We start from the raw sequence: 26,919 nt of genomic DNA on the forward strand, positions 1-26,919 counted from the left end.
ATGAAAATTAACTCAATTAAACAAACATAATCTGAGATCCATTTGAGATGGATGTATGATTCAATTATAGTTGAAATAAAGTTGTCTTTTCCAATGTAGTCAACCATTTTTGTGTCAGTGGTCCCTCGAGCCACAACCCATTTGACAGATGTCCGGGGTTTGCCTTTGGCAATCTATCATTATTTAACATTTAGTGTGGAGAGAGACCATCAGACAATTCCATATAAGAAGCATAAAATAAAATAAAAGTAGTCGCTCTATTGTGTATAATTGCTTTAGGTGTTGTTATGGTGCCATGCGTACCAGTTAATTGCCGCCACAGTTTATTGTTAAGGTTTGTTTTAACCATATGCTCGAGTGTGTTTGTCTTGTGTACCATACGTTTAATGGACACCATGTACCATCCTTCTGTTTGTGAGCTATAAACACAATGCAGTTAGCATGTCATCTGAGGATAAGGCTAAATTCAGTAGAAACCAAGCAGCTTGTCGCTCTCCTCATCAAGCATATTAAAGCTAGTTAATTCCCTCCATCAAATGCAACGGATACTATTACCATTTTCAAGCAGGTACACAAATGAGAAACTATTTCTCTGTGTGACAAAATAGCAGCCCTTTTCTTTACTGAGTTTGCAATTTTGTTGTTGGCCAGCGTCCCTTAAGAATTTTATCACTGCATTGTTGTGAATAATGTTGTATCTTTTTTTAATTAAAAAAAGCCTATGTAAGGCATGATAAAACTTGCCTTAAGTGGTGGAAATGAAACAAAGCTTACTCTTCATTGATCAGTGCTGGGCTTTAAAAGTCGCAGATGTTTACCATTCATTGCAACAGTGTGTGGCTGTTAAATCACCATTACCTCAGCTAGCATTATTCAAATGGAAGGGCTAGTCTGATTAAACAGGTCTGATAGTTGCTGTAGGAGTGATTTGTGGAGGGTTGGGCAGCCGCACAGCGACTGCTAGATCTTATTAACCTCAGTGTGGGTGTCTTCCAATGGGTGCTGAATAGAATTGACTTAATTTGACAAGCCCAGGTTATTAGAGGCAATTTGAATGACCTTTAACCACTGACTGTAATGGGTAAAGAAGGGGAAGTGACAGTGGTGACAGTGGTTGTGACAGCAGCTAGGGGATTGGAAAGGCTGCTGTATTGTATTTGTGACCGTGCTACCCTGCTTGGGAGGTGCTATTTTTGTAACTCTCTATGTACAGATTGGGTACATTTGTATGTCTAACGATTTTGTATTTCTTGCAGGTCCGGGAGCACCCACTGTGATCTTACACAGCCTCAATAATGCCAGTAAGAACTCAACTTAATCTTCCACAATTGATGGTCATGTCATGAACTTATTAAAGGAATTGGCAAGATAACTTGGAACATTGGTGTTTTGCCAGAACCAACAAGTGTTGAAAGGATGAAAAAAACAGCCATTGCTCATTTTGTTCAAATATTGATGATTTGCTCTTTAAAATGCCAGCTCCCCTCTCACTGTTACCCTCGTTGAAACAACCCCCTTGTTGTCTTAATTTCATTCTTTTCCTTTACGCCGCCCATGTCTGGATTTCTATCAGTGTTTTGTCTTGAATGTTAACAGATGCAGTGGAAAAAAGGCAAGACATTTTTAATTTGGCAAGGATTATTTGGCCAGACCTTCCAATCCACAACTGAGAACATTGGGGCCTTGGTGGTTTCGTAATGAGGCCTATTTATTTTGTGTTTCTATAAAAAATGCCGGATAAATTACATACCGTTCAGTTTCCTCTCAGATGGCTAAAATGGAATATACAATAGGCATTCATTTTGTAGTTCCATGTGGAGGAAATTGATTATTTAAAAAAAACACCATTGACAAACAGTTGAATGTATAAGATGTATTTGGAGAAAGTAACATTTCTGCACTGCAGTGGGTCTGATATTTATGCTGCCAGTTGCGACAAGATCAATAGCACACCTAGTCAATTGTACGTCAGACACTGATAATGTTACAGTGGTCGAACTCATGCAGGCAGCACTGCAGGCAGCATGCTGGCCAAAGGCTGACTATAGTTCATTATTTTGATTTACAACATTTAGTTCTGTCTTAATTGTAGACCAACCAACATCTTATTATGGGTTAGGAAATACAATGCATCTGGTTTTATGAGACATTTAAAGTCTTGGGCCAAACAATTGGGCCTTGGTTGGTTATCAAGGACACTGTTCAACACCCACACAAAGTCTGTGCCGGAAAAAACTGAATTTGCCATCGTTTCCATATTTTCTCTGCACTTGAGTTCATAGTTATATTTTTACTTCCCACTTGAAAGATAAGTCTTAAACCGTATTCGGACAGGAGAAGTATTACTAATTGATTTTGTAAGTATTACCCCAGCATGTGCGTTATTCCAGAGGACGATTCAGACAGAATAAATTAATGTAATTCTTAAACTTTTTAATTCAATTGACACATGACGGAAGCCTGGAGGTTTTTTCAACATGTCTGGACTATATTGAGCTACACTGATAACTCGTGCTTGGCTGACAAATGTATAGGTGTCCCGATAATATTTAAATTGAGGAAGTATGATAATATAATTATTATTTTAGCGATCCATGGTAGACATACTTTTTGATTGCACATTTAAGTAAACTGACGCATTTGGCAACGTTCAAGTTCAATCCATTGGCACAAAGTGTATAAACAAAAATATTCACTGTGAAAGTTGAATGTAGGCAATTCATATGAAATATATGCGCTGCCTTTTGTTTTAAGCATCAAGCTTTCAAATCCGTTCTTGTTTTCTTGCTCAAACTGCGAGCAGAACCTGTCAAACTCTGTAATTTCTCAGACAACATAAGGATGTCGGTACGCACGTGATTAGTATTATCAGAGGACCTTGGAGTTTGTAAAAAAAAAAAAACGTTTTTGTGCTCTTGCACATAATTACATTATCCGACTTCCCCCAGTAAAACTTGCCTTGTTCAAAAAGTTTTATAAGTCTAATATAAAGGTCCTTCAGAAAGTATTCACACCCTTTGACATTGTCCACATTTTGTTGTGTTACAGCCTGAATTTAAAATTGGTTAAATTGTGTTTTTTTGGGGGGGGGGGCACAGATTTACACATAATATCCCACAATGTAAATGTGGAATTTAGTTTTTACAAATTTTTACAAAAAAATAAAAATGTAAAGCTGAAATCTTGAGTCAATAATTATTCAACCTCTTTGTTATGGCAAGCCTAAAGGAATACAAATGTGCTTAACAAGACACATAATAAGTGGGCTCACTATGTATGCAATAATAGGGGTTAACATGATTTTTTTAATGATTACCCCATCTCTGTACCCCACATTTACAATTATCTGTAAGGTCCCTTAGTCAAGTAGTGAATTTCAAACACAGCTTACGACAAAGACAAGGGAGGTTTTCCAATGCATCACAAAGAAGGGCACCTATTGGTAGATGGTCAAAAAAAAGACACTGAATATCCCTTTGAGCATGGTGAAGTTATTAATTATGCTTTGGATGGTGTATGACCCTGTCACTTCAAAGATACAGGCATCCTTCCTAACTCAGTTGCGAGGAAGGAAACAGCTCAGGCATTTCACCATGTTCCTAGGCAGTCATTGAAAATAAGAATTTGTTCATAACTGACTTGCCTAGTTAAATAAAGGTAAAATAAAAAATGAAGCCAATGGTGATTTTAAAACAGTTAGAGTTTAATGGCAGTGATAGGAGAAAACTGAGGATGGATCAACAACATTGTAGTTATTCCACAATACTAACCTAAATGACAGAGTGAAAAGAAAGAAGCCTGTACAGAATAAAATATATTCCAAAACATGCATCCATCCTGCACTAAAGTTAAACTGAAGAAAATGTGGCAAAGCAATTCACTTCGAGTCCTAAATACAAAGTGTTATGTTTGGGACAAATCCAATACAACACATTACTGAGTAGCAAGGGCACCATATTTTCACAGTGGTGGCTGTATCATGTTATTGGTATGTTTGTAATTATAAAGGACTGGGGAGTTTCAGGAGAACATTTTCTCAGAATGGAGCTAAGCACAGACAAAATCCTAGAGTAAAAACTGGTTTAGTCTGCTTTCCACTGGGAGATGAATTCACCTTTCATCAGGACAACAACCTAAAAGTCCAAATCTACACTGGATTTGCCTACTAAGAAGACAGTGAATGTTCCTAAGTGGCCAGGTTTTGATTTATATCCACTTGAACATCTATGGCAAAATGTTTTTCTAACAATGATCAACAACCAATTTGACAGAGCTTGAAGAATTTAAAAAATAATAATAGGCAAATGTGGCACAATCCAAGTGTGGAAAGCTCTTAGAGACTTACCTAGAAAGACTCACAGCTGTAATCGCTGCCAAAGGTGCTTAATTTTCAATAATTTAGCTAACATTTCTAAAAACATGTTTACAGTTTGTCACTATGGGGTATTGTGTGTAGAAGTGTGCATTTTTTTTCAATTTAATCCATTTTGAATTTAGGCTGGAGCACAACACAATGTGGAATAATTAAGGCGTATGAATACTTTCTGAAGGCACTGTAATTCCACTTGCTTCTAAGAGCACTAAGATAAAAGGCCCACCAGTGGTGTAGTGGAGAAGTGGATATAATTCTGCTATACATTTCGCAAACGGCCCACCCGGCGCAGGAAAGGCGCCCTGTGTGGAAAATTATATTAGAAACAGTGACATGTACTCTGAATGACCTAAAATGACAAATACCATATTGGTCTTTGACAGTCAGGCCAACCCAAGGCAGCAGCTACTCTTCCTGGGCTCGAGCAAAATTAAGGCAGTTATACAATTTAAAAAACATTACAATAGATTCAGGCCCATACTCCACTACCACATATTTACAACGCAAAATCCATATGTACTTGTGTGTATGGTGCGTAGGTTATCAGGTGTGTGTATGCATGTGTCTGTGCCTATGTTTGTGTTACTTCCCAGTCCCGCTGTTCCATAAGGTGTATTTTTACCTGCTTTTTGAATCTGATTCTACTGCTTGTATCAGTTACCTGATGTGGAATAGAGTTCCATGTAGTCATGGCTCTATGTTGTACTTTGCACCTCCCATAATCTGTTCTGGACTTGGGGACAGTGAAGAAACCTCTGGTGGCATGTCTTGTGGGGTATGCATGGGTGTCCGAGCTGTGTGCTAGTATGTTAAACAGGCAGCTCGGTACCTTCAGCTTATCAACACCTCTTACAAAATCAAATAATGAGGAAGTCAATCTCTCTTCCACTTTGAGCCATGAGAGATTGACATGCATGTCATTAATGTTAGCTCTCCGTGAACTTTTAAGGGCCAGCCGTGCTGCCCTGTTCTGAGCCAAATGCAATTTTCCCAAGTCCCTCTTTGTGGCACCTGACCACACGATTGTGGTCAGGTGCCTACAAAAGCAGGGCCTTGATAGTGTTGTTAAGAAGGCAGAAGAGCACTTTATTATGGACAGGCTTCTCCCCATCTTAGCTACTGTTATATCAATATGTTCTGACCATGACAATTTACAATCCAGGGTTACTCCAAGCAGTTTAGTCACCTCAACTTGCTCATTTTCCACATTCATTACGAGATGAAGTTGAGGTTTAAGGTTTAGTGAATGATTTGTCCAAAATACAATGCTTTTAGTTTTGGAAATATTTAGGACTAACGTATTCCTTGCTACCCGTTCCGAAAGTAACTGCAGCGCTTTGTTAAGTGTTGCAGTCATTTCAGTCACTGTAGTAGCTGACGTGTATAGTGTTGAATCACCCGCATACATAGACACACTGGCCTTAATCAAAGCCATGGGCATGTCGTTAGTAAAGATTGAAAAAAAGCAAGGGGCCTATACAGCTACCCTGGGAAATTCCTGCTGCTACCTGGATTATGTTTGAGAGTCTTCCATTAAAGAACACTCTCTGTGTTCTGTTAGACAAGTAACTCTTTATCCACATTATAGCAGGGAGTGTAAAGCCATAACACATATGTTTTTCCAGCAGCAGACTGATCGATAATGTCAAAAGCTGCACTAAAGTCTAACAAGACAGCCCCCACAATAATGTTATCCATTTCTCTCAGCCAATCATCAGTCATTTGTGTAAGTGCAGTGCTTGTTGAGTGCCCTTCCCTATATGCGTGTTGAAAGTCTGCTGTCAATTTGTTTATTGTGAAATAGCATTGTATCTGGTCAAACTATGAAGGCAAGACCCAGATGCAGACACAGGAGGCAGATGGTTGGAGTCTTACAATGTTTATTAATCCAAAGGAGTAGGCTAGAGAATGGTCATGGACAGGAAAAAAGGTCAAAACCAGATCAGAGTCCAATAGGTACCGAAGGGCAGGCCGAATCAAGGTCAGGGCAGGCAGGATGATCAGGCAGGGAGGAAAGTAGTCCAAAGTCAGGCAGGGGTCAGAACCGGAAGGACAATAAAAAGAGAATAGAAAAGGAGTATGAGACAAACAGGCTGGTTGACTTGACTAAACATACAAGACGAACTGGCACAGAGACAGGAAACACAGGGATAAATACACTGGGGAAAATAAGCAACACCTGGAGGGGGTGGAGACAATCACAGGAACAGGTGAAACAGATCAGGGCGTGACACAAACACAATTTTTTCCAGAAGTTTACTAAGGGTTGCTAGCAGGCTGATTGGTCGGCTATTTGAGACATTAAAAGGGGATTTACTATTCTTGTGTAGACAACTGACTTTAGCTTCCCTCCAGGCCTGAGGGCACACACTTTCTAGTAGGCTTAAATTGAAGATGTGGCAAATAGGAGTGGCAATATCGTTCGCTATTATCCTCAGTAATTTTCCATCCAGATTGTCAGACCCCGGTGGCTTGTCATTGTTGATAGACAACAACCATTTTTTCACCTCTTCCACACTGACTTTGCGTAATTCAAAAGTACAGTTCTTGTCTTTCATTATTTGGTCAGATATACTTGGATACTTGTCAGCGTTTGTTGCTGAGTTTGTTTATCTTGCCAATGAAAAAGTAATTAAAGTAGTTGGCAATATCAGTGGGTTTTGTGATAAATGAGCCATCTGATTCAATGAAGGATGGAGCCGAGTTGGCTTTTTCCCCCAAAAATGTAATGTAAGGTGCTCCAAAGCTTATTAATATCATTCTTTATATCATTTATCTTTGTGTCATAGTATAATTTATTTTTATTGTTATTTAGCTTAGTCACATGACTTCTTAATTTGCAGTGTTTGCCAATTAGTTGGGCTGCCAGATGTATTTGCCATGCTTTTTGCCTCATCCCTCTCAACCTTACCATTTTTCAATTCCTTGTCAATCCAAGGGGGTTTAACAGTTTTTACAGTCATTTTCTTAATGGGTGTGTGCTTATTATTAACTGGAATAAGCAATTTCATAAATGTGTCAAGTGCAGCGTCTGGTTGCACCTCATTACACACCACAGACCAGAAAATATTCTTTACATCATCAACAGTGCTAACAGTGTAACTCTGGTTCATACGATTACTGCATCCAATAGCTGTAGGATTATCAAAGGTATTCAGGGCAATTAGGGGGTTAATTAAATTAAGTTAATCAAATCAAATCAAAGTTTATTTGTCACGTGCGCCGAATACAACAGGTGTAGACCTTAGTGAAATGCTTACTTCCAGGCTCTAACCAATAGTGCGAAAAAAAGGTGTGTGTGTGTGTGTGTGTGTGTGTGTGTGTGTGTGTGTGTGTGTGTAGGTAAGTAAAGAAATAAAACAACATTAAAAATACATTTGAAAATAAGAGTAGCAAGGCTATATACAGACACCGGTTAGTCAGGCTTATTGAGTTAGTATGTACATGTAGGTATGGTTAAAGTGACTATGCATATATGATGAACAGAGAGTAGCAGTAGCATAAAAGGAGGGGTTGGCGGGAGGTGGGACACAATGCAGATAGCCCAGTACTGCTTGCCATGCGGTAGTAGAGAGAACAGTCTGTGACTGGGGTGGCTGGGGTCTTTGACAATTGTTAGGGCCTTCCTCTGACACCGCCTGGTGTAGAGGTCCTGGATGGCAGGCAGCTTTGCCCCAGTGATGTACTACCGTACGCACTACCCTCTGAAGTGCCTTGCGGTCGGAGGCCGAGCAATTGCCGTACCAGGCAGTGATGCAACCGGTCAGGACGCTCTCAATGTTGCAGCTATAGAACCTTTTGAGGATCTCAGGACCCATGCCAAATCTTTTTAGTTTCTTGAGGGGGAATAGGCTTTGTCATGCCCTCTTCATGACTGTCTTGGTGTGTTTGGACCATTCTAGTTTGTTGTTGATGTGGACACCAAGGAATTTGAAGCTCTCAACCTGCTCCACTACAGCCCTGTTGATGAGAAGGGGACGTGCTCGGTGCTCCTTTTCCTGAAGTCCACAATCATCTCCTTAGTCTTGGTTACGTTGGGATAGGTTGTTATCCTGGCACCAGCCGGCCAGGTCTCTGACCTCTTCCCTATAGGCTGTGACGTCGTTGTCGGTGATCAGGCAAACTTAATGATGGTGTTGGACTCGTGCCTGGCCATGGGTGAACAGGGAGTACAGTAGGGGACTGAGCATGCACCTCTGGGGAGCTCCAGCGTTGAGGATCAGTGTGGCAGATATGTTGCTACCTACCCTCACCACCTGGGGGCGACCCGTCAGGAAGTCCAGGATCCAGTTGCAGAGGGAGGTGTTTATTCCCAGGTTCCTTAGCTTAGTGATGAGCTTTGAGGGTACTATGGTGTTGAACGCTGAGCTGTAGTCAATGAATAGCATTCTCACATAGGTGTTCCTTTTGTCCAGGTGGGAAAGGGCAGTGTGGAGTGCAATAGAGATTGCATCATCTGTGGATCTGTTTGGGCGGTATGCAAATTGGAGTGAGTCTAGTGTTTCTGGGATAATGGTATTGATGTGAGCCATTACCAGCCTTTCAAAGCACTTCATGGCTACAGACGTGAGTGCTACGGGTCTGTAGTCATTTAGGCAGGTTGCCTTTGTGTTCTTGGGCACAGGGACTATGGTGGTCTGCTTGAAGCATGTTGGTATTACAGACTCAATCAGGGACATGTTGAAAATGTGAGAGAAGACACCTGCCAGTTGGTCAGCACATGTCCGGAGCACATGTCCTGGTAATCCGTCTGGCCCCGCAGCCTTGTGTATGTTGACCTGTTTAAACGTCTTACTCACGTCAGCTACGGAGAGTGTGATCACACAGTTGTCCGGAACAGCTGATGCTCTCATACATGCCTCTGTGTTGCTTGCCTCGAAGCAAGCATAAAAGTGATTTAGCACGTCTGGTAGGCTCGTGTCACTGGGCAGCTCGCAGCTGTGCTTCCCTTTGTAGTCTGTAATAGTTTGCAAGCCCTGCCACATCCGACGAGCGTCGAAGCCGGTGTAGTATGATTCAATCTTAGCCCTGTATTGACGCTTTGCCTGTTTGATGGTTCGTCGCAGGGCATAGCGGGATTTCTTGTAAGCTTCCGGGTTAGAGTCCCGCACCTTGAAAGCGGCAGCTCTACCCTTTAGCTCAGTGCGAATGTTGCCTGTAATCCATAGCTTCTGGTTGGGTATGTACGTACAGTCACTGTGGGGACAACGTCCTCAATGCACTTATTGGTAAAGCCAGTGACTGATGTGGTGTATTCCTCAATGTCATCGGAAGAATCCCGGAAAATGTTCCAGTCTGTGATAGCAAAACAGTCCTGTAGTTTAACATCTGCTTCATCTGACCATTTTTTTATAGACCGAGTCACTGGTGCTTCCTGCTTTCATTTTTGCTTGTAAGCAGGAATCAGGAAGATAGAGTTGTGGTCGGATTTACCAAATGGAGGGCGAGGGAGAGCTTTTTACGCATCTCTGTGTGCCGAGTACAGGTGATCTAGAATATTTTTCCCTCAGGTTGCACATTTAACATGTTGATAGAGATTTGGTAGAACCGATTTAAGTCTCCGGCCACTAGGAGCGCCGCCTCTGGGTGAGTGGTTTCCTGTTTGCTTATTTCCTTATACAGCTGACTGAGTGCAGTCTTAGTGCCCGCATCTGATTCTGGTGGTAAATAAACAGCCACAAAAAGTATAGCTGAGAACTCTCTAGGCAAGTAGTGTGGCCTGCAATTTATCACAATATACTCTACTTCAGGCGAGCAAAATCCAGAGACTTCCTTAGATTTCGTGCACCAGCTGTTGTGTACAAATATGCACAGACCGCCCCCCCTCGTCTGTGTGCTGTTCAATCTTGCCGGTGCAGCGTGTTACTTGTGTCTTCCAATGCCACTAGGATAATGTACATTTAATGCAGCATTATGACAACTCTTTGTCACAATGGTAGGGATTAGCTAAGCTCGTCTTGGGTTATTGATAAGTCATTGTTTCAACGCAGCCTTGAAATGCGTGTACAGGATCCAGGAGCCAAGATGATTTGGATGGACTCTGTCATTCCTGTAGAGTATCTTCTGTTTCCAGAAGGTGACAAAGTTATATATGAAAGTGACTCCAGCAAAGCTACATTAATCTTTTAGCCAGATGTGTAAGGACTGGTGAATCTTTCACACCCTCGGCCCCATGATGGTACTGGATCTGAAATGATTGGCCGATTTTTGGAGTCTTTTAATGCTAAAATCAGTTCTTTAAAATCCATTTTCAGATGTTCTGAGCTAGCTCTCCTGATGTCGTTTGACCCAACATGGACTGCGACAGTGTCAGCTCCCGGCATCTGTTGTAGAACAGTCGGAAGCAGCCTTGTGATGTCCTGTACTCATGATCCTGGGTAGCACAGGGTTTTTGCCTTGGGAACCAAGATGTTTCTCAACATAGAGTTGCCTATGATGACAGCTGGTGATATTAAATGGGCCAGTCTCTCAGGAATCCTCATGGTCTGATGAGGGTGGGAGCTCCGTGGATCTGAACCCGAGGTAGAAGCTACCAGAGAGGGAGACAGAACAGAGGACAAAGATGCAGGTACCTCTGGATCCGATCTTGAATGGGAAGCCCCCAAGGAAGAAGGGCTCAACATCTCCCAGAGACCCACGTTGCCAGAGGACGCTGTCTTTGACTTCCACGGCGAGTGACGTATCTCCATGGCTGGTTGGTTGGGTCGAGAACAGCTCCGTTCTCCAGGGTTGGTTGGGTCGAGAACAGCTCCGTTCTCCAGGGAAGGGGGAGACCCCTTCAGGGATGGAACCCTGCTGAGCACCGGCCAGTCAGCTGTAGAGAGCTGACACGGAGGCGACACGTCAACCAGATCAGAGCGGCGTCCGGCTACTGGGGTGGAAGAAAAATAAAAAGTAGGCAGGCGTGGATTGCCCAGTATCTTATGTAGGTTTGCTACTTGCTTGCTAAGAGTAGCCAATTCGCCCCTGTAGTCCTCCGCAAACAAGCAGTTACTACATTGAAAGTCAGCGGACCAATATTGTCCCGGAACAATGCAAAGTAAACACAGCTCCTGCAGCCTGGAAATGTTCTATAGCGACCTCCATTTGAGACCGCTGAGCCAGCTAGGCTAGCTCGGCTTCCGTTTCTCTTCCCCTCTGCGGAATCTGGAAGGATCCCGGGACAGACAGCAGCAACTCACAGCAACTAAGAACAGCAGAGCCGCAGGATCCAAAATAAAATAAAAGTATATAAAAACAATAAACCGAGGTCTCTCGTTCAGCTTTCAGCGTTCAACAGCGTTCAACAACAAACATACAGTTGAAGTCGGAAGTTTTCATACATTTAGGTTGGAGTTATTAACCTCTAGGGGCTAGGGGGCAGTATTTTCACGGCCGGATGAAAAACGTACCCAATTTAAACAGGTTACTACTCCGGCCCAGAAAATAGAATTAGGCCTAATGCATGAATATACCAAGATGTATTCAAGTTTGACAGATTAGGTCGTTTTAACACATTTGACTTTATATGATATTCATACTTGTCAACATTTAATCACCACAACTGTTATGATATTAAACATATATAATATTTACCAAATACATTTGCGTAGTTTTGGTCATTTAGAGTTTCATGTCAACATTTTAACATTACAGTACATCTCAGTATGTAGGCCTACGGTGTTTCTATCAAAACGCATTTTCAACAAACATGAAAGACACGAGAGAGAGATGGATAGAGAGGGAGGGGAGGGAGAGGGAGAAAGAGGGGTTTCTGTGTGTCCACTTTGTCCCTCTAATTAGCATACCATGTCTGCAAAAGAAGTCAGTGCAGCGGCATCACCCTGGCTCAACACCAGCACGCGACACTTTACCTGCTCCAGATATGCCAAAAATGAGTCTGTGCGCTCTACCATGTCTTTAACTTCCATTTCACAATTGTCACGAGGAGCGCACTTCAAATGTTTGGTGTCAGTATGTGAGAAAGACAAAAAACGTTAAGATATCTCAAGATATCCTTGTTACTTTTATGCACAGACAAGGCGCCACCTATCAAAAATCTTTGATTGAACCAATGTTCTGAATGACCAGCCAATCAGAGCCATTTCAGCTGCTGTTCACGTGCACATTATTACTTTGTTGGCCGTTTTTAAATGTAACGTTTGCATTTATTCACGTGATTGGATTAGCCAAATATTTTACGTGTTTTGTTCTTGTGTAGGCTACTTTGTGCATGATTTCTCTATTGTACTACATAATTGATATGGTGTATACCTTCTACTACACTACTGTGGCCCGCGTTATGGACACTTCTAAAACTTAGGCAACTTTTTCTCTCAACATAGATTACTACATCCTTGAGAACAACTCTTTACTGAAGGCAGCTTTGAAGATCAAGAGGATTCAAATGACGGACTTCAGAACAATCCAGATGGAACATTTTGGTAAGGCGGAAATTTTTGCTACTTCCATTTTTTTTTTTATCAGTTTCTCTTTCTATTATTCTAAGGTTATTGCTAATGGCTGCTTTCTCTGCTCAGATCTGCCTTTGAAGATCTCCTACCCACCAGACTTTTCTGAATCACGTCACTATGGCCTGCTTCTGGTAGTGTACGTATCTCCTTTAGTGTCTGTGCACACAGTTTTTTAAATTCTATTATGGTTGGTGTGGACCCCATCATGAGAGCCAGACTGTCTTTATGATGCCCATATTAGGACTGCCTCAAGCACTGTTTTATTCTGTCATTTGTATCTTTAAATTCAGCGATGGCTCCCCCGGTGGCCAGGCTGTGAGTGACCGATTCATTCTGGACTGGGACTCGGTTCTGGTCAGCTCGGACAACATCATTGTGGCTCGTCTAGACGGCAGAGGGAGTGGCTTCCTGGGCCAGAGGGTTCTACATGAGGTCCACCAACGTTTGGGGACAGTAGAGGTGCAGGATCAAATCGCAGCTGTGGAGTATGTACTAGTTTGATCTTTTCCCATTGAGTCTAATTTAATTTGAATTTAATTCAATAAGTCATTAGCCTTAGAATACATGCCAGTTTAACAATTTGCTTACGTTTTCTATTTAACTGAATTTGGCACACAACTTTAAACATCTTTAGGAACTGTATTCATATTACTGTATTCCATTCTATGATATCATACTTTATAACTTGGGCATCTCCTCAATATTGTTTATTTCAGATACATGTTGACATTCCCGTACATTGATCGTACACGGATAGGAGTATTTGGGAGGGTAAGATTCTATTGACAGATTCTCTCACAGAGGCTCCAGCTTGCTTGTCTCAAGTTGATTTGACTGACTTTAAGTGACACACATACTCAACATGTTAGTACAAACTTTCACTTTATTTGCTGGCTGTACCCCATGATTTAAAATGTAACAAATAAAACTATCATTTTTTTTTTGGTTACTTGTTTTTTAAAATATTTTCCAGGGTTATGGTGCCTATATTACATTAATGATGCTCAAATCAACAGACAGCCTGTTAAAATGTTCCGTAGCAATGTCCCCAGTCACAGACTGGAAACTATATGGTGAGTAGAAGCTTGACTGTAAAATATTTGTTGGTATTGACCTTTATGACCTTTTATGATGACTTTTATGACAGTCTTAATGGCTGCTTTAATATGTTTAATGTAAAGTGTTCTCGACAAGTTAGATGCAAGATTTTAAAGACAGTCATCTATTATGATTTCATGTTCTTGTCACTTATATGTATTAAGCACAAACAGTCTTTCTCATGTTATGAAATAGGCATCACAATCTGTGGTGTGCTAGACCTGCATATCATCAATTGGGTCTAACAGGGCTTTCAGCCATCCCAATCTTTGATTGGTTCCAGAAATTACACTTCACATCAGTAGATTGAAGGGTAGGAAAGGAGAGGTGACAGAAGGGTTGATACCTGAGTAGGGGATTCTTCTCACATGGGGCACCATTTATGGAGGTGATGGTCTTATTTGTAAGACATTCCTCAAAAAGGAATTAGGATATTGTTCAAATTGTACATTAAAATGAAACATTGCAACACCTGAGCCACAGAGAGACCAAAAATGACTGAAGATTAAACCACAGAGTATCATAAGATCTCACTGGCTACTTATGCATTTTTATGTCTTAAAATAACATTTATAAATTGTTTAATTTCATATTCATCATCTCCAGCACCACCCCAACATCAACATATGTGATAATGGCACATTTCTATGTTTTGTAGTAAAAAGGATATAGGAAGATAAGTGTCTCCAATGACATCAACCAATTAGTAGACAATCAATAGGCAAATAGTAGACAAATGCGGGGTGGCAGGTAGCCTAGTGGTTAGAGCGTTGGGCCAGTAACCGAATGGTTGCTAGTAGAGGTCGACCGATTAATCGGCATGGCCGATTAATTAGGGCCGATTTCAAGTTTTCATAAAAATCGCTGATTATGGCCCATTGCATTCATGAGGAAACTGCGTGGCAGGCTGACCACTTGTTACGCGAATGCAGCAAGGAGCCAAGGTAAGTTGCTAGCTAGCATTAAACTTGTCCTATAAAAAACATCAATCTTCACATAATCACTAGTTAACTACACATGGTTGATGATATTACTAGGTTAATTAGCTTGTCCTGCATTGCATATAATCAATGCGGTGCCTGTTAAGTTATCATCGAATGACAGCCTACTTCGCCAAACGGGTGATGATTTAAAAAAAGCGCATTTGCGAAAAAAGCACAATCGTTGCACGAATGTACCTAACCATAAACATCAATGCCTTTCTTAAAATCAATACACAGAAGTATATATTTTTAAACCTGCATAGTTAGTTAAAAGAAATTCATGTTAGCAGGCAATATTAACTAGGGAAATTGTGTCACTTCTCTTGCATTCATTGCATGCAGAGTCAGGGCATATGCAACAGTTTGGGCTGCCTGGCTCATTGCGAACTAATTTGCCAGAATGTTACATAATTATGACGTAACATTGAAGGTTGTGCAATGTAACAGCAATATTTAGACTTAGGGTTGTCACCTGTTCGATAAAATACGTAAATGTTCCATATTTCACTGAAAGAATAAACGTTTTGTTTTCGAAAGGATAGTTTCCGGATTTGACCATATTAATGACCAAAGGCTCGTATTTCTGTGTTTATTATATTATAATTAAGTCTATGATTTGATATTTGATAGAGTAGTCTGACTGAGCGGTGGTAGGTGGCAGCAGGCTCGTAAGCATTCATTCAAACTTTACTGCGTTTGCCAGCAGCTATTAGCAATGCTTGAATCACAGCGCTGTTTATGACTTCAAGCATATCAACTCCTGAGATAAGGCTGGCAATACTAAAGTGCCTATTAGAACATCCAATAGTCAAAGGTATATGAAATGCAAATGGTATAGAGAGAAATAGTCCACGCGTCATAATTCCTATAATAACTACAACCTAAAACTTCTTAACTGGGATTATTGAAGAACTGGGAATATTGAACCACCAGCTTTCATACAGTTGAAGTCGGAAGTTTACATACACATAGGTTGGTGTCATGGAAACTCGTTTTTCAACCACTCCACAAATTTCTTGATTAACAAACTATAGTTTTGTCAAGTCGGTTAGGACATCTACTTTGTGCATGACAAAAGTAATTTTGCCAACAATTGTTTACAGACAGATTATTTCACTTATAATTCAAAGTATCACAATTCCAGTGGGTCAGAAGTTAACATACACTAAGTTTACTGTGCCTTTAAACAGCTTGGAAAATTCCAGAAAATTATGTCATGGCTTTAGAAGCTTCTGATAGGCTAATTGACATTATTTGAGTCAATTGGAGGAGTATTTGTGTATGTATTTCAAGGCCTACCTTCACTCAGTGCCTCTTTGCTTGACATCATGGGAAAATCAAAAGAAATCAGCAAAGAACTCAGAAAAGAAATTGTAGACCTCCACAAATCTGGTTCATCCTTGGGAGTAATTTCCAAATGCCTGAACATACCACGTTCATCTGTACAAACATAAGTACGCAAGTATAAACACCATGGGACCACGCTGCCGTCATTCCGCTCAGGAAGGAGACGTGTTCTGTCTCCTAGAGATGAACGTACTTTGGTGCGAAAAGTGCAAATCAATCCCAAAACAACAGTAAAGGACCTTGTGAAGATGCTGGAGGAAACAGGTACAAAGTATCTATATCCACAGTAAAATGAGTCCTATATCGACATAACCTGAAAGGCCGCTCAGCAAGGAAGAAGCCACTGCTCCAAAACCGCCATAAAAAAAGCCAGACTACGGTTTGCAATTGCACATGGGAACATAGATCATACTTTTTGGAGAAATGTCCTCTGGTCTGATGAAACAAAAATACAACTGAATGGGCCAAAATTCACCTAACTTATTGTGGGAAGCTTGTGGAAGGCCACCCAAAACATTTGATCCAAGTTAAACCATTTAAAGGCAATGCTACCAAATACTAATTGAGTGTATGTAAACTTCTGACCCCCTGGGAATGTTATGAAAGAAATAAAAGATTAAATAAATCATTATCTACTATTATTCTGACATTTCTCATTCTTAAAATAAAGTGGTGATCCTAACTGACCTAAGACAGGGAATTTTTACTAGGATTAAATGTCAGGAATTGTGAAAAACTGAGTTTAAATGTTTTGGCAAAGGTGTATGTAAACTTCTGACTTCAACTGTATGTTCTGAGCAAGGAAATTAAACGTTAGCTTTTTTACATGGCACATATTCCACTTTTACTTTCTTCTCCAACAATGTGTTTTTGCATTATTTAAACCAAATTGAGCATGTTTCATTATTTATTTGAAACAAATATATTTCATGTATTATATTAAGTTAAAATAAAAGTGTTCATTCTGTATTGTTGTAATTGTCATTATTACAAATATATGTTGATATTTATATATACAACAAATCGGCCGATTAATCGGTATATGCCTTTTTTGGCCCTCCAATAATCGGTACCGGTATCGAAAAATCCTAATCGGTCGACCTCTAGCTGCTAGATCGAATCCCCGAGCTGACAAGGTAAAAATCTGTCGTTCTGCCCCTGAATAAAGCAGTTAACCCACTTTTCCTAGGCTGTCATAGTAAATAAGAATTTGTTCTTAACTGACTTGCCTAATTAAATAAAGGTTAAATAAAAAATTGCCTACTCATAATTGGTTAAAATCACATGATGTCATTGAAAACACTTATCTTCCCCTATCTTTTTTACTACAAAACATTGAAACGCAAAATGTTCACATGTTGATGTTCGGGTGGTGCTGGAGATATGAAGTTATGATATGAATATGAAGTTGAATAATTGTGTAATCCCCCCCCCATTTTTATTTATTTTTCTCCATTTAGTTTGGATGCAGAATGACAGACATCACTTTTTGTGTAGCGTCAGCAAAAGTAACACTTAGCTCACCTGAAGCACTGAAACACTGTCTGTACCTGCCACCTTTTTAGAGTGTATCGCTTTCTATTTGAACAGCATCAGCATTTTCTGAGAGGTACCTTGGCATGCCATTACGGGACGACAGCAGATATCAGGTGCGTTTGTTTACCGCCTCCCTGCTCTTGTTTGCCGTCATTCTTGTTTAGCTCTTTGAAAGCTCCACGTCGTAGCATCAAAGACATGCCTATAGTTAAGCCCCCACAGTTACAGAATGTCACTACCATCAAAGTCAAAGGTACTGAGTTTTTTTCCCATTTTCTTTTTATGATGCTTCCAGAGCGCAGAGACTTTGTCACTCATTTCCTACGGTAAATGTGGCGCATTAGCTTATTAAAACTCACTATGTTCGTGGTTTGATGAGCTGCTGAAGGGGGTCGTCTGGCTTTCCCAGACTTCCCTAAGGTGTGGACCTGGTGCTGTGTCAAACAGCTGGTTCAGTTACACTGATAAGTAAGACAGAACAGTCAGGACCTCTGGACAAAATAAGTAAACTAACTTGGTATACACACTGTTTATTTATATGACTACAATTTGTACAGCAAACTAATTGAAATAAGCCATTATATCAGAAACAACACAAAACTGTCTCTAACCAATACAGATTGTGTACATAACCCTCAATCTGATTTACATAACACTCACATCCGTTAGGGACAAGATTATTTATCACAGTATCCATACCTCAGTAATAAAGTACTGTATGTACCATTGAAATATACACTGAGTGGACAAAACATTAAGAACACCTCCCTAATATCGAGTTGCACCCCCCACTTTTGCCCTCAGACAGCCTCAATTCATCGGGGCATGGACTCTACAAGGTGTCGAAAGCATTCCACAGGGATGCTGGCCCATGTTGACTCCAATGCTTCCCACAGTGGTGTCAAGTTGGCTGGATGTCGTTTGGGAGGTGGACCACTCTTGATTCACACGAGAAACTGTTGAGTGTGAAAACCCAGGAGCGTTGCAGTTCTTGACACAAACCGGTGCGCCTGGCACCTCCTACCAAAAGGTACTTAAATATTTTGTCTACAAATCAAACTTTATTTGCCACATGAGCCGAATACAACTAGTGTAGACTTTACCGAGAAATGCTTACTTACAAGCCCTTAATCAACAGTGCAGCTCAAGAAGAAGAAAATATTTACCAAGTAGGCTAAAATAAAAAGTAATAATAAAAAGTAACACAATAAGAATAACAATAACAAGGCTATATACAGGGGGCACCGGTACCGAGTCAGTGTGCAGGGGTACAGGCTAGTTGAGGAAATCTCTACATGTAGGTGGGCGCGAAGTGACTTTGCATAGGTAACAAACAAACAGTGAGTAGCAGCAGTTTACAAGAGGGGGGGGGTCAAAGTAAATTGTCCGGTGGCTTTTTTATGAATTGTTCAGCAGTCTAATGGCTTGGGGGTAGAAGCTGTTGAGGAGCCTTTTGGTCCTAGACTTGGCGCTCCGGTACCGCTTGCCGTGCTTGCCGCTTGCCGTCGTCAGCAAACTGAATGATGGTGTTGGAGTCATGTTTGGCCATGCAGTCTTGGATGAACAGGGAATACAGGACGGGACTAAGTACACACCCCTTAGGGGCCCCAGTGTTAAGGATCAGCATGGCGGACGTGTTGTTGCCTACTCTTACCACCTGAGCGAGCCCGTCAAGAAGTCCAGGATCCAGTTGCAGAGGGAGGTGTTTAGTCCCAGGGTCCTTAGCTTAGTGATGAGCTTCGTGGGCACTATGGTGTTGAACGCTGAGCTGTAGTCAATGAACAGCATTCTCACGTAGGTGGTCCTTTGATCCAGGTGAGAAAGGGCGGTGTGGAGTGCGATTGAGATTGCGTCATCTGTAGATCTGTTGGGGCGGTATGCAAATTGGAGTGGGTCTAGGGTGTCCAGGAGGATGCTGTTGATGTGAGCCATGACTTTTCAAAGCACTTCATGGCTACCGATGTGAGTGCTACGGGGCGGAAATCATTTAGGCAGGTTACCTTCGCTTCCTTGGGAACAGGGGCTATGGTGGTCTGCTTGAAACATGTAAGTATGACAGACTCGGTCAGGGAGAGGTTGAAAATGTCAGTGAAGACACTTAACAGTTGGTCAGCGCATGCTTTCAGTGCACGTCCTGGTAATCCGTCTGGCCCAGCGGCTTTGTGAATGTTGACCTGTTTAAAGGTTTTGTTCACATCGGCTACCGAGAGCGTTATCGCAGTCATCCAGATCAGCTGGAGCTCTCGTACATGCTTCAGTGTTGCTTGCCTCGAAGCGAGCATAAAAGGCATTTAGCTCGTCTGGTAGGCTCGTGTCACTGGGCAGCTTGCGTCTGGGTTTCCCTTTGTTGTCAATAATAGTTTTCAAGCCCTTCCACATCCGATGAGCGTCAGAGCCGGTGTAGTAGGATTCAATCTTAATCCTGTATTGACGCTTTGCTTTTTTGATGGTTCGTCTGAGGGCATATAAGCGTCTGAGGGATTTCTTATAAGCGTCTGGATTAGTCTCCTGTAGTGTAGCATCTGCGTCATCTGACCACTTCCGTATTGAGCGTGTCACTGGTACTTCCTGCTTTAGTTTTTGCTTGTAAGCAGGAATCGGGAGGATATAATTGTGGTCAGATTTGCCAAATGGAGGGCAGGGGAGAGATTTGTATGCATCTCTGTGTGTGGAGTAAAGGTGGATAGGATTTTTTTTCCGTGGTTGCACATGTGACATCAAATCAAAATCAAATCAAATCAAATTTATTTATATAGCCCTTCGTATATCAGCTGAAATCTCAAAGTGCTGTACAGAAACCCAGCCTAAAACCCCAAACAGCAAGCAATGCATGTGAAAGAGGCACGGTGGCTAGGAAAAACTCCCTAGGAAAAACTCCCTAGAAAGGCCAAAAACCTAGGAAGAAACCTAGAGAGGAACTAGGCTATGAGGGGTGGCCAGTCCTCTTCTGGCTGTGCCGGGTGGATATTATAACAGAACATGGTCAAGATGTTAAAATGTTCATAAATGACCAGCATGGTCAAATAATAATAATCATTGTAGTTGTCGAGGGTGCAGCAAGCACGTCCGGTGAACAGGTCAGGGTTCCGTAGCCGCAGGCAGAACAGTTGAAACTGGAGCAGCAGCATGGCCAGGTGGACTGGGGACAGCAAGGAGTCATCATGCCAGGTAGTCCCGAGGCATGGTCCTAGGGCTCAGGTCCTCCGAGAGAAAGAAAGAAAGAGAGAAAGAGAGAATTAGAGAGAGCATATTTAAATTCACACAGGACACCGGATAAGACAAGAGAATACTCCAGATGAAACAGACTGACCCTAGCCCCCCGGCACATAAACTACTGCAGCATAAATACTGGAGGCTGAGACAGGAGGGATCAGAAGGCACTGTGGCCCCATCCGATGATACCCCCGGACAGGGCCAAACAGGCAGGATATAACCCCACCCACTTTGCCAAAGCACAGCCCCCACACCACTAGAGGGATGTCTACAACCACCAACTTACCATCCGAAGACAAGGCCGAGTATAACCCACAAAAATCTCCGCCATGGCACAAGCCAAGGGGGGGCGCCAACCCAGACAGGAAGACCACGTCAGTGACTCAACCCACTCAAGTGACGCCCCCCTCCCATGGACGGCATGGAAGAACACCAGTAAGTCAGTGACTCAGCCCCTGTAATAGGGTTAGAGGCAGAGAATCCCAGTGGAAAGAGGGGAACCGGCAAGGCAGAGACAGCAAGGGCGGTTCGTTGCTCCAGCCTTTCCGTTCACCTTCACACTCCTGGGCCAGACTACACTTAATCATAGGACCTACTGAAGAGATAAGTCTTCAGTAAAGACATAAAGGTTGAGACTGAGTCTGCGTCTCTCACATGGATAGGCAGACCATTCCATAAAAATGGAGCTCTATAGGAGAAAGCCCTACCTCCAGCCGTTTGCTTAGAAATTCTAGGGACAATTAGGAGGCCTGCGTCTTGTGACCGTAGCGTACGTGTAGGTATGTACGGCAGGACCAAATCGGAAAGATAGGTAGGAGCAAGCCCATGTAATGCTTTGTAGGTTAGCAGTAAAACCTTGAAATCAGCCCTTGCCTTAACAGGAAGCCAGTGTAGGGAGGCTAGCACTGGAGTAATATGATCACATTTTTTGGTTCTAGTCAGGATTCTAGCAGCCGTATTTAGCATTAACTGAAGTTTGTTTAGTGCTTTATCCGGGTAGCCGGATAGACATGCTGATAAAAATTTGGTAAAACTGATTTAACTTCTCTGGGATATGTGGGACGCTAGTGTCCCACCTCGCCAACAGCCTGTGAAATTGCAGGGTGCCAAATTCAAACAACAGAAATCTGATAATTACAATTCCTCAAACAGACAAGTATTATACACCATTTTAAAGATAAACTTCTTGTTAATGCAGCCACAGTGTCTGATTTCAAAAAGGCTTTACGGCAAAAGCACACCATGTGATTATGTTAGGTCAGCGCCTAGCCACAGAAAACCATACAGCCATTTTCCAAAGAAGGAGAGGTGTCACAAAAGACAGAAATAGCGTTAAAATTAATCACTAACCTTTAATGATCTTCACCGGATGGCACTCCCAGGACTCCATGTTAGACAATAAATGTGTGTTTTGTTCGATAAAGTTCATCTTTATGTCCAAAAACCTCATTTGAAATTGGCGCATTATGTTCAGAAATGCATTGTCTCAAACAAACATCTGGTGAAAGTGCAGAGAGCCACATCAAATTACAGAAATACTCATCATAAACATTGATGAAAGATACAAGTGTTATACATACGATTGAAGATAAACTTCTCTTTAATGCAACCGCTGTGTCAGATTTCAAAAAGGCTTTATGGCAAAAGCACACCATGTGATTATGTTAGGTCAGCGCCTAGCCACAGAAAACCATACAGCCATTTTCCAACCAAGGAAAGGTGTCACAAACGTCATAAATAGCGTTAAAATTAATCACTTACCTTTGATCTTCATCTGATGGCACTCCCAGGTCTCCATGTTAGACAATAAATGTTTGTTTTGTTCGATAAAGTTCATCTTTATGTCCAAACACCTTTTTGTTCGCACGTTTTGTCCAGTAATCCAAATGCACAGTAATCCAAAGTCCAGACGAAAAGTCAAAAAAGTTCCATTACAGTATGTAGAAACATGTCAAACAATGTATATATCTTTATATCTTTAGGATGTTTTTATCATAAATCTTCAATAATATTCCAACCGGACAATTCCGTTGTCATTAGAAAGGAAAGGGAACGGAGCTCATGCTCACGGCCGCGCGCGTCCAACAACTAAAGGCTTTCACCTGGGCCATCTGCTTAGAGTGGTCTAATTCTATCCCCTTTCACAATAGATGCCTGAAACAACTTTCTAAAGACTGTTGACATCTAGTGGAAGCCTTAGGAAGTGCAATCGGACCCCATAGACACAGGATATTGGATAGGCAATCACTTAAAAAAACTACAAACCTCAGATTTCCCACTTCCTGGTTGGATTTTTCTCAGGTTTGTGCCTTCCATATGAGTTCTATTATACTCACAGACATTATTTTAACCTCTTACATATAGACGTTCCGCTAGCGGAACACCGCTCCAATATCCAATGATAGGGCGTGGCGCGAAATACAAACTCCTCGAAAATCCGAAAACTTCCATTTTTCAAACATATGACTATTTTACACCATTTTAAAGACAAGACTCTCCTTTATCTAACCACACTGTCCGATTTCAAAAAGGCTTTACAACGAAAGAAAAACATTAGATTATGTCAGGAGAGTACCCAGCCAGAAATAATCAGACACCCATTTTTCAAGCTAGCATATAATGTCACAAAAAACAAAACCACAGCTAAATGCAGCACTAACCTTTGATGATCTTCATCAGATGACACTCCTAGGACATTATGTTATACAATACATGCATGTTTTGTTCAATCAAGTTCATATTTATATCAAAAACCAGCTTTTTACATTAGCATGTGACGTTCAGAACTAGCATTCCCACCGAACACTTCCGGTGAATTTACTAAATTACTCACGATAAACGTTCACAAAAAACATAACAATTATTTTAAGAATTATAGATACAGAACTCCTTTATGCAATCGCGGTGTCCGATTTTACAATAGCTTTTCGGTGAAAGCACATTTTGCAATATTCTGAGTAGATAGCCCGGCCATCACAGGCTAGCTATTTTGACACCCACCAAGTTTGGTACTCACCAAACTCAGATTTACTATAAGAAAAATTGGATTACCTTTGCTGTTCTTCGTCAGAATGCACTCCCAGGACTTCTACTTCAACAACAAATGTTGTTTTGGTTCCAAATAATCCATAGTTATACTTCCAAATAGCGGCATTTTGTTTGTGCGTTCAAGACACTATCTGAAGGGTAACGAAGGGTGATGCGCCGGCTCGTATCGTGACAAAAAAATTCAAAATATTCCATTACCGTACTTCGAAGCATGTCAAACGCTGTTTAAAATCAATTTTTATGCGATTTTTCTCGTAAAATAGCGATAATATTCCAACCGGGAGTCGTTGTTTTCGTTCAAAGACTGAAAATGTAAAATGGACTCTTCACGTGCATGCGCGCACCCGTCTCATTGTTCTCAGATCGACCACTATCCAAATGCGCTACTGTTTTTCAGCCATGGACTGCAGAGTCATCATTCAACGTTCTGGCGCCTTCTGAGAGCCTATGGGAGCCTTAGAAAGTGTCACGTTACAGCAGAGATCCTCTTTTTTCAATAAAGAGGCTAAAGAACGCCAAGAAATGGTCAGAGAGGGCACTTCCTGTTTGGAATCTTCTCAGGTTTTGGCCTGCCATATGAGTTCTGTTATACTCACAGACACCATTCAAACAGTTTTAGAAACTTTAGGGTGTTTTCTATCCAAATCAAACAATTATATGCATATTCTAGTTTCTGGGCAGGAGTAATAAACAGATTAAATTGGGTACGTTTTTTATCCGGCCGTGAAAATTCTGCCCCCTATCCATAACAGGTTGACAGTTTTGGAAACTTTAGAGTGTTTCCTATCCAAATCTACAAATTATATGCATATTCTAGCTTCTGGGCCTGAGAAACGGGCAGTTTACTCTGGGCACGCTTTTCATCCAAACTTCCCAATGCTGCCCCCTATCCTAATGAAGTTTAAGTTTGCCTGCATTAAAGTCCCCGGCCACTAGGTAAACCGCTTCTGGGTGAGCATTTTTTTCTTTGCTTATGGCCTTATTGAGTTGGTTGAGAGCAGTGTTAGTGCCAGCTTCGCTTTGTGGTGGTAAATAGACAGCTACGAATACAGATGAGGACTCTGTGGGTAGATAGTGTGGTCGACAGCTTATCTTAAGGTACTCTATCTCAGGCGAGCAATACCTCGAGACTTCTTTAATATTAGACATCGCGCACCAGATGTTATTGACAAAAAGATACACATCCCCACCCCTCGTCTTACCAGAGGTAGCGTCTCTGTTCTGCCAGTGCATGGAAAATCCCGCCAGCTCTATATTGTCCGTTTCTTTGTTCAGCCAATCTTAATAGTAGGTCATCAATTACATTTTCTAGCAAGGCGAACGGAAGACATTGGGAGTTTACTCGCTCGCCTCCGGATTTAAAGAACGATCCTCAATCTGCGCCCCCTTTTCCGACCTCTTTTCTTCGTGCAAAAGGTGTGGATCTGGGCCTGTTCCAGTGAAAGCAGGATATCCTTCTCGTCGGACTCATGAAAGGAAAAAGTTTATTCCAGTCCGCGGTGAGTAATCGCTTTACTGATGTCCAGAATATATTTTCGGTCATAAGAGACGGTAGCAGCAACATTATGTACACAATAAGTAAAAAAAATAATAAGTTCCACAAAAAGCAACAAAAAAATGACAAAATTGCACAATTGGTTGGGAGAATGTAAAACATCAGCCGTGTTCTTCGGCACCATCTTCACCCTCTGAATGGCACACATACACAGTTCTTGTCTCAATTGTCTCAAGGCTTCAAAATATTTTTTTTACCCATATACTCCCCTTCATCAACACTGATTTCAGTGGATTTAACAAGTGACATCAAGAAGGGATTATAGCTTTCACCTAGTCAATCTGTCATGAAAAGAGCAGGTGTTCTTAATGTTTATACACTCAGTGAATATTCAATGTTTTTGATTGAGGACTGAGAATGGACCATTCCAGAACATGGCAACACCTCTTGGAAAGCCACTCTGGTGTGTCTTTGGCATCAAAATGGGTGTAATTATTTATCAGAAAAATGAAACTTCCCAGGGTTTTGAAAAGATTACGGCAGGTTTTTCCTTTACTTTATACCTGGGCTTTGCTCCTTAATTTTGTATTTCAATCCTCACAAGCCTCCCAGTCCCTGCCGGTGACAAGCATACCCACAACATGATTTTGCATTCACAAAACTTGAAAATACAGTGCATTCCCTCCACATTACTGGCCTGTACTACAAAGTGAAAAGAACGTCTGCCAACACCTTGCAAAGTCTTCACATTTTGCTTCCTTCAAATTTATTCTGAAAAGGGATTACATTTGATAGTTTTCCTAAAAATCTACGGAACCTACAGTACCAGTCAAAAGTTTGGACACACCTACTCATTCAAGGGTTTTTATTTATTTTTACTATTTTCTACATTGTGGAATAATAGTGAAGACATCAGAACTATGAAATAACACATATGGAACCATCTGGTTAACCAAAGAAGTGTTAAACAAATGAAAATATATTTTATATTATAGATTCTTCAAAGTAGCCACCCTTTGCCTTGATGACAGCTTTGCACACTCTTGGAATTCTCTCAACCAGCTTCATGAGGTAGTCACCTGGAATGCATTTCACTTAACAGGTGTGCCTTGTTAAAAGTTAATTTGTCTAATTTCTTTCCTTCTTACTGCATTTGAGCCAATCAGTTGTGTTGTGACAAGGTAGAGGTGGTACACAGACAATAGCCCTATTTGGTAAAAGACCAAGACAATATTATGACAAGAAAAGCTCAAATAAGCAAAGAGCAACGACATTCAATCAATACTTTAAGACATGAAGGTCAGTCAATGCAGAACATTTAAAAAATGTTGAAAGTTTCTTCAAGTGCAGTCGCAAAAACCATCAAGCAATATG

At 41.3% G+C, this 26,919-nt stretch overlaps 1 protein-coding gene across 1 annotated transcript in view; it reads left to right on the forward strand.

Moving 5' to 3' along the window:
• LOC115160638 (inactive dipeptidyl peptidase 10) overlaps positions 1-26,919 on the forward strand; it is a 218,378-nt gene that overhangs the window by 171,744 nt on the left and 19,715 nt on the right. The window contains exons 17-23 of the mRNA XM_029710857.1: positions 1,257-1,301; positions 12,697-12,795; positions 12,892-12,961; positions 13,116-13,310; positions 13,542-13,596; positions 13,799-13,898; positions 17,844-17,902. Coding sequence (XP_029566717.1) covers positions 1,257-1,301; positions 12,697-12,795; positions 12,892-12,961; positions 13,116-13,310; positions 13,542-13,596; positions 13,799-13,898; positions 17,844-17,902 — 623 coding nt within the window. The remainder of the gene's footprint in view (positions 1-1,256; positions 1,302-12,696; positions 12,796-12,891; positions 12,962-13,115; positions 13,311-13,541; positions 13,597-13,798; positions 13,899-17,843; positions 17,903-26,919) is intronic.

Source organism: Salmo trutta, chromosome 24 (assembly GCF_901001165.1).
Source record: "Salmo trutta chromosome 24, fSalTru1.1, whole genome shotgun sequence".
Taxonomy (NCBI): domain Eukaryota; kingdom Metazoa; phylum Chordata; class Actinopteri; order Salmoniformes; family Salmonidae; genus Salmo; species Salmo trutta.